Below are 9,371 nucleotides of genomic sequence, written 5' to 3' on the forward strand. Positions count from 1 at the left end.
AGACCAGGGCTCTCCAACCCTGTTCCTGGAGAGCTACTGTCCTGTAGGTTTTCGCTCCAACTGTAATCTAGTGTACCTGATTTGTTATAATTAGCTGGTTGATCAGCTGAATCAGGTTTGTTACAACTGGGGTTGGATTGAACATCTACAGGAAGGTAGCTCACCTGGAACAGGGTTGGAGAGTCCTGGTTTAGTTTTAGCTCTGTTCGTACTGGGGTCATCAACACAACCATGAGAAATGTCAAACACTGATTTAACACTGTACTGCTAATGCAGCATTTTACTGACTGACTGAAAGGCAGAAAGACAATTTACAAACGGATTTGTCTACTCTGCTCTTATTCTCATCTATTTTTTCCCCACAGAAATCCAAAAGCCACTGTTCAAAGAACCAACAAGAAAGTGAACAATGACTCAACACTGCGCATACAAAACCTCTCCATCCTGATCCGGCAGATAAAGTCGTACTACCAGGTGAGTGGGCAGTTAACCCTAAAGCTCTAATGGAAAAATGATACAGATTACATCTGGTGCTGAGGTCTGGTTCATTGTGCTGATCTGTTAAAGCCATTAGCTTCTTTGCTCTTTGGGATCAATGACATTTTCTACCCTGAGGTTTGTCAGCAAGACACGTTTCAGTGGAGACTGCCTTGTGTGTACACACACACACACACACACACACACACACACGTGCACAAAATCAAGTTTAAACTAGCCTATAAACAAATACACACACATTGGAAAATAAGTATAAACACACACATATTTGAAGATGTCTGTGGCTGGTGTGATGTGGCAAGGGGACCTCCATCCAGATGTCACGGAGGCTTCTATAAATGGAAGGGAACTGCATGCAGACATGTTAGACATTTTTGGAGCTGAAACGCAGCACACTAATGTGGTTCTCCGTCTCACGCTTTGACTAATGAAGATCTGGGATGTATTTTGGTTTCAGTTTTGTGAGCGCTCAGAACAGTATTAAAACGGACACACTATGAGGAGTTACTTACCCACTATAGTAACTTTAAAAGCTGTCTGCCAGTAGTGTTTCAGTTTCGCTGCTTGGCTGATGTTTTCACTGCATTAGATCATATCAGGTTCTTGCATGTGAGAGTCAATTCAGAGCGTGGTTGATCATTTCCATTCTGCTCAAGTAATGAGACTTCCCATTAATCTGATGGATAGAGGGAGGAAGGGGGGCTTCCTGGTGACAAGATCTGGTATACACAGTGACTGCGAATGGAGGGGCTCTGGCCTTAATATAAGGGAAGTTTATCTGGCTGTCAGCACCTCTGTCCACCAACTTTTTTGCCAACCTCACAGCCGAGAGAGAGAACACACTTAATAATTAACATGGAGGACGATAAAGAATTTCAGCCATGATATGTTGGTGTTTCTGCTGAAGGTGCTGATGCTGGGAGAGATAATTGGTCGTCTCAGGGTGTCTTGGCACTCAGAATGATAATCAGGAAATGCACTTGATCCAGCATGCACAACACCAATGGCAGGAATATGTGGAGCTGACTATGGGGGATTTACCCAGCAGAACAGTCTGACACAGCCATGGGAAATCCTCTCCTCAATCCGGACAGAGATGTTCCCTCCAGTCGGCCGCCATCGATCTTCCTATCGTCATCTGCAAGTCTCAAAGCAGAAATTACGCAGTCACATCCCATAAGCCCAATGCTCATCAACATACCATATTGTAGAGTAGGATGATGACCAGGACTCTGGACACTGCTATTACATGCTTGGCTAAGCGACCTTCCTGGAACATCTCACTACGCAGGGCCATTGTTTATCGACATTAATGTCATAAGCCTTGAAAGCTCTGCTAGGCCCTCTCAAAATGTCTTTCAAAATAATCTGTCACAAAGCCAAGAGTCTTAATACCCTTATTAGCCGCTTGGGTTAAGTAAGAACATCAACTCTCCAAGTGGCCATGTCAAGCTGAAAGCATTAGCCTTAGATGCACAATGAATGCTTCTACGGTGGGTGTCATCAATCTTTTCCTAGCCTTTCCTGCCTTTGTGCTAACCTCATGTTTTATATATTGTCAATCCAGTGAAGCCACCACTGTTTGTAGCAAGTCTCTCAATTGTCGTTGTGGCTTTACCACCCACAATCAACTACTCTGTTAACTGGAAACGCCATGCTATTTTCCTTTCATGTGGACGGCAGTGATTCTTGTGGTGTTTTGTGTAGACCTGCGTAGTCCGTTTGACTTGTTTGAAATCCACTTGATTACCTCATTCACATTCATCAAGGGTTGAGATTTGATGGAGGGCTGGCCTTTGGTGTGAATGACAACTACTTGACTGAGATCAGTGGACCAGCTGCCAGCAAACACTGCTTGGCTTTTTTTTACGTTTCTTTCGTGACTTTCAGCAATTATAATATTATATATATATTAGCTGATTAGTGAACACAAGTAATTGCTCCACTGAAACAAGAACAGCCCAGTCTTATGATATTGGTTAATGTGTAAGAATGATTTCAGATTAAAGGTCTGGTCAACAGACACCTTGATTTTATTGAGGTCTTGAATTGAAGCGTCCTCCAGCACACTACTCCTTATTCCTAGGCTCTGGATTGCCTACTATCCAGCCTTAAGTTGCTATATCTGCCCTGTCTAAGGTTCACCCTGGTGCTTCAGTGCTGCTGGTTATAGACCTCTATGACTGGCCTGCCTGGCTGATCCTAAACTAGGCTAGTGGAAAACAGGCCAGCGGGCCCCAACCATTCACCACTGGGGCTGATCAAAGTCTAGAGAGAGGCACTTTGACATTGAACAATGTCTTTGCTTTTCTTTGCTGTGGTCCCAGTTGTTCCTGCTTTTTAATTCATCCCTTTTTAATCTTACGTGTTCTAGATGGAAATGTAATCAATTCTCTAGGTTTTCAACTAATGGAGTTAACATCATACTAAAGTGGGCACGTAGACGCTGCAGGGCTCATTTGGCATATAGGGTGGTTATGTTGGCAGCTCTACCATCCTTTTGTCTGTCGATTCTGCACTGTAGCTTCACTCTTGAATCTCGGGAGGAGGAACATTATTAAGCTACTGATCGTGCTGACTCCGCTCAAAGTTTCCTGCAACTGAACAAATGTAATACTTAAGCTAACACTCCTCTTCAGAGCTCCGGTGTCAGACTACAGACCTCCATTCCTCTGGGATCCCATATATCCATCCACCCATCCTATTAGTGCACCAGTGTCTTGGGACATGTGGAAAATGACTTTGTGCAGAGGTTGTTAAAGTGGAGTGGCCTATAGTTCCATAATGTCTTTCATATATATTTTAATTTATTTATTCAGTCCGCTCTCATCGGCATGCATAATATGCATTTTGTCATGTTTCTGCTATTGCACTTATCTGCTTAAATATTTGTAGTCGCTCATTGAGTGCTATTGCTGTTGTCATGGATACTGTGTTACTACGGTATGACACTGTATTGCGGCTGGGTTTTGTAGGAAGGAACAATGCTCATGACTTGTTTCTGTCAGAAGGAATGATTGATTAGAACCAACGCTTTCCTAGTTCTGACTTTTTATTACACTAGGAGTGCACAAGATTTTCATTTAAAGAATGGCATCTCCTTTTATTTACGAAGTAGGCTATTGATTCTTTGTCATGTTCTTTCAGGATCCTCATTACTCAACTGCACGTAATACCTTCCTTAGCTAGGCTTTGGTCATAAGGATCAGGGCCTGTGGTAATCATTGGTGGCTGCATCGCTCCCAGGTACTTCGTAGTCCACTGAATTCAACTGTGAGGAGTGCTTTCCAAATACTCAACAGTTCACTGAGTACTACCTGGTGATTCAGAGTCCAGAGTCCAGAAGGTGGTTTTGAGATCTAACTTATTAACTCTATTTCACACTGGAAATGATAATTTTACATTTTTCCGAACATTTTAAGTGCATTCCTAGTAATGATATTTGGGTTTGCCAGTATTGTTGATTGGTCATATGAAGGTTTCTCTTCTTGGTTACTCAATCCAAATGATTGTTAGGCCTATTTATTTGGTGGTCTCTGTTTGGCATGCATGCAGATTTTTCTGGAGCTCTTGCCAGCCAAACAAATTCCATGTGCGTAGCTTCACGTCAAGTAAAAAAATAAAAAGATGACTTATAGCCCTACACTTTTCAGTACCGATGTGAATTGAAGAGTGGACCTGCTGTGTAACATCACCCTTTAGCACTGCTTTGCTTTGGGGTGTGTTAAGGCAGTAGCTCGTTTTGTTTTCACTGCATTAAAGGGAACAGCGCTCCATTCACACACAGGGCCTGGTCCTCAGGGCACTGAGCCTAATGTATCTTTTGACCTCACCCCTACCCCATGCCCATTTTAGAAGCCATTTAAAGATGAGTTGGCACACTCACAGCTCACATCCTCTCTGCTATCATCCAAATGCTAAATAATCCTCCACATATGACACTTTAATGCTGTATGTCTCTATCTATCCCCGGAGTAGTGGACCTTGTTTTGGAGGCTCCAGGGGACTGAGTTCCCCTAGCGGCTGAGGCTTGCTGACCTACACAAAGACAGTCTGTTAGTGGGCCAGAGGGCTGAGATGGCGAGAGCAGAGCATAGGATGGATGTTGTTGTTTTTGTCTTGGACTTCATCATGGAAATATTTAAGTGTGTGTTAATATGGGAAAGGTTCAAGCCAGAGGTTCTTTTGCTTTCTTTGAATCATCGGCAATTCACAACATTTATTTAATTTTGGAACTGCGTATGCCTGATCCCTAAGGGATTTCTTTCATGGCCTTTGCATTTGAAACATGAGCAGATCAGTTTATTAGGGCATGTAGGCTACTTGTAGCTCGGGGCTAAATGCATCTACTCATGCAATCTCACATGCTAAGCCTAAATGTCCTGTTGATGTCAGAGCTGTGCCGATAGCTGGTACATGCACATCATCGCCAGTCTTTCTTTGCAGGGTTGTCATTTTGTTGGTTTATTTTTTTATTTGGCAGATGCAATATAGATTGAGGCCAGAATTCAATTCATAGCGCAGCACGCTGGACAGCTGACATTGCAGCTTTTAATGGCCTTTCCCCTGACTTTCGCAGAGATCACATTCACGGTAAAGGCCGTCACGTCAGCTCCATCAGAAATTAGCGCAGATCTAACGTGGATCGGATCAAACCAAGCCTTTATCTAGATTCTGCATTGCTGTGTAGCCAATGCCCCTAAAGCCACACGGGAGCAAAGTATAATAGAGAATAGCATCATGACTATCTATACAAAAAAAGATTGTCAGTGACCTCGCCGTGTTCAGAGAAATTATAATTGGATGAGTACTGCCCCTGTCTTAATATAGCTTAATGAGAGGTTTTTAATTCATGAAAGCGTATTCCGCAGAAGAGCTTGGCGAGTGTTCTATTAAGCCTCGACCAAGGTTGATAATTGGTGCAATCACCCCTCTGTGGCCTCCTCATAGATCATATAAAGGGGGATGTCTGCCTGAGGACATCCCTGTGACAGAGTAAAAGATCTGTCACCATGACCTGCTTTAGTACAGAAATACGAGAGTTCGGTACTCTCGCACCTTGAGTTACACCACTCTTTCTATCTATAGTAAGTATTGTCATGATATTACAGTACAGACACTCCAGCAGGTGCACTTCTCCATAGTCAAATTACACTGTAGTTGTCTTAATGAGCATGTGTAAAAGAACAGCACATTTCAAGATGAATTTAGATTAAAGTAGAAAGAAAAGAGCCTGATCTGTAGGAGAGACAGGGCAGTGTTGGTACCTGCCACCAGATGCTAGTCTCTTGAGTGGTGGCAGTGTGGGCCAAGGCTGTCCTCGTGGAGGTGCCTCTATCTTGGTCATGAGCAACAGCAGCATCCCCAGGGGGCTATATTAAAACCACTCTAACTGATAGCTCTGGAAACAAAGGGAGGACAGGACTAATAGCTATGTACTCTCCTCCTTCGCATGCATGAAGTCTGTCCATCTGACTGGGTCCTTCGGTTTCTCGTTTGGCCTCGCTAACAAGGGTCATTGACAGTCTGACTCGTGGGGTAGTTTGATCAGTTGGTGGTGGTACTACTGACTGTGACCGCTGGTATTATAACATGGATGCGTTGATGAGATGTTTGTCATGTATCCAAATCAGCGCTAAAGCTATGAAATTTGGTATGTGTACAGTCATTTACGGCCAGAGGATTTGATTCTGACCTACATTACAGCACATCTGATATAACCAAGCACATTAGAGACCATGTTTTATGCCACTATTCACACAGGGAGGTATTCTGAAATCTTTGCCCTGAACTCATTAAATTAGAGATTAATTTATGTGAAAGTCCCACTTGTGCACGCTTATCTCAGCTCTGAATTGGACCTACAATCCTGTCTAAAGGTTTATTGTTCTCCAGCTTTTCTTGAAATACTCAACAATAGGAGCGCTTTCCTTGTCTGTCACATGTGGTGAGAGACTGGTGTGTTACAGTGTGAGAGAGGAAGCCTGCTGTGGTGCAGCTCGTTTCCATGTAGCTGCTCCCGCTCTTACCTCTCTCCTGCTTTTCTCTCTCCTCTCTGCATGTCCTCTTCTCCTTCTGCTATCTGACCAGCTTAAGCCTGTCTACATATTCGTAATCACATCACGTTTGCACTGCACCGTAGAGGAGTTAAGTCTGCACTGCCTTCTCCAGAAGTGTGTGCATGCGCATGTGTGTGCGAGCGAGACGCCCAGGGAAGATTCACCAGGCTGGGGAGAATAAACTCCATCGATGTTGCTAAGGCAACCCACTGTGTGCAGAACAGTTGTGATTCAAGCATTGAGTTGGTAAGCAAGCAAGCCACCATCCACCCCTTCCCCAACTCTCACGCTACTGCACACTTTCCCCCGTTTGAGAGGTGCCGGTAGTGGAACCTGGGGAGTTGGGGGTAGTGAGCTGCTTAAACAGACTGGGTTCCTGTGAGAAACACAGCCGTCTCAGAGCAAACCTCACCTTTCTCCTTCCCTCCCTTCCTGTGAGGAAGAGAAGGGAGGAGGGAAATCTGCATTCTGCATACGGCAGCAGAATACTGTATTAGGGAGAGGCTAGTATATCAGCAAGCATGGTTTGTCAGCAGAGCACACTGTCTCATAAGTATACTCCAGTCTATCGGGATAAAGAACACTGTCTAGTTGGCATACAGTGTCAACAGGATCCACATACTGGCATAATGAGGGTTGTGGTTATTTTTGAGCAACTGCATTTTTTTTAACACCTTGTTATTGCAAAAAAAATTCTGTTTTGATGCACTGTGAGAACACGGTTTCATCTCAGCAATACATAGTACTACAGAACTGAAAGTGTAGCACTTCAGTAACACCCTATCTGATTGTAATGTGACCCAGTCTTGAAGAGCAATGAACTCTGAGCTGATCTATAATTCAGGAGTACACAGTGTGATGAGGAAGTGTAAGCTAATCACAGCATACTGTAACTTTCTCTCTCTCCACACTGGCACATCTGCCTAAACTGCTTTACAGATGGACTATTTTCTCACCATGAATATTAAGTTGCAGATGTGAGAAGTAAAACAAATCACAAGACAGGCATGTACCGAGTGCTGTTTTTGTTGCCCTCCTGCCTGGCACCATGGAGCGTGCCACTGGATGATGGAGGCTTTTCCATTTCAAAGAGGAGTATGTATTCCTGCCACCACATGCTCAGTGTCTCCCCTATATGCATCGCAGCTGCTAAATTGTGGATGCCACTGTAAAAATAAAGAATTTAAAAAAACAATGTCAAATTATAGACGGGTTGGTTGTTTAGCAACAAAACCGACACGTGGGCAACTGGGGCAACAGACTGGTTTGGCTTAGATTGTTGACATGTAAACTGTATGTAGTTTCCAAATGTTTATTGAAAATCAGCGGTTAAAGCAAGGCGGTTCGGTAAAATAAATAGTGGGGTATGCCGTCGAGGTTGACCGATTAATCGGAATGGCCCATTTTTCAAGTTTTCATAACAATCGGAAATCTTTATTTTTGGACACCGATTTGGCCCCCCAATTAAAAAAAATACATTTGATTTATTTATTTATTTTTTACACCTTTATTTAACTAGGCAAGTCAGTTAACACATTCTTATTTTCAATGATGGCCTAGGAACGGTGGGTTAACTGCCCTGTTCAGGGGCAGAACGACAGATTTTTACCGTGTCAGCTCGGGGATTCAATCTTGCAACCTTACCGTTACTAGTCCAACGCTCTAACCACCTGCCTTACATTGCACTCCACGAGGAGTCTGCCTGTTACACGAATGCAGCAAGAAGCCAAGGTAAGTTGCTAGCTAGCATTAAACTTATCTTATAAAAAACAATCAATCATAATCACTAGTTAACTACACATGGTAGATGATATTACTAGTTTATCTAGCGTGTCCTGCTTTGCATATAACCGATGCGGTGCGCATTCGCAAAAAAGGACTGTCTTTGCTCCAACGTGTACCTAACCATAAACATCAATGCCTTTCTTAAAATCAATACACAAGTGTATATATTTTTAAACCTGCATATTTAGTTAATATTGCATGAACATTAATTTGTGTCACTTCTCTTGCAACAAAGTCAGGGTATATGCAGCAGTTTGGGCCACCTGGCTCGTTGCGAACTCTGAAGACTTTCTTCCTAACAAAGACAGCCAACTTCGCCAAACGGGATGATTTAACAAAAGCCCATTTGCGAAAAAAGCACAATCGTTGAACGACTGTACCTAACCATAAACGTCAATGCCTTTCTTAAAATAAATACACAGAGGTATATCTTTTTAAACCTGCATATTTAGCTAAAATAAATCCAGGTTAGCAAGCAATATTTACCAGGTGAAATTGTGTCACTTCTCTTGCGTTCATTGCACGCAGTCAGAGTATATGCAACAGTTTGGGCCGCCTGGCTCGTTGCAAACTAATTTGCCAGAATTTTACGTAACTATGACATAACATTGAAGGTTGTGCAATGTAACAAGAATATTTAGACTTAGGCATGCCACCCGTTAGATAAAATACAGAACGGTTCCGTATTTCACTGAAAGACTAAATGTTTTGTTTTCGAGATGATAGTTTCTGGATTCAACCATATTAATGACCTAAGGCTCGTATTTCTGTGTGTTACTATGTTATAATGAAGTCTATGATTTGATAGAGCAGTCTTACTGAGCGATGGCAGGCTCGTAAGCATTAAGTGCGTTTTGCCAGCAGCTCTTCGCAATGCTGTTTATGACTTCAAGCCTATCAACTCCCAAGATTAGGCTGGTGGAACCAATGTGAAATGGCTAGCTAGTTAGCGGGGTGTGCGCTAATAGCATTTAAAACGTCACTCGCTCTGAGACTTGGAGTAGTTGTTCCCCTTGCTCTGCAAGGTCC

At 43.0% G+C, this 9,371-nt stretch overlaps 1 protein-coding gene across 15 annotated transcripts in view; it reads left to right on the forward strand.

Moving 5' to 3' along the window:
- LOC110502565 (girdin) overlaps positions 1-9,371 on the forward strand; it is a 93,417-nt gene that overhangs the window by 8,661 nt on the left and 75,385 nt on the right. For all 15 annotated transcript variants that reach the window (XR_016490998.1, XM_036960150.2, XM_021580698.3 and 12 more), the window contains exon 3: positions 366-474. Coding sequence is in view for 14 of the 15 variants with exons in the window: in XM_036960150.2 (XP_036816045.2) it covers positions 366-474 (109 nt within the window). In the remaining variant the exon portion in view is untranslated. The remainder of the gene's footprint in view (positions 1-365; positions 475-9,371) is intronic.

The sequence above is a fragment of the Oncorhynchus mykiss genome, chromosome 23 (assembly GCF_057628025.1).
Source record: "Oncorhynchus mykiss isolate SJ-2025 chromosome 23, ASM5762802v1, whole genome shotgun sequence".
NCBI classification, from domain to species: domain Eukaryota; kingdom Metazoa; phylum Chordata; class Actinopteri; order Salmoniformes; family Salmonidae; genus Oncorhynchus; species Oncorhynchus mykiss.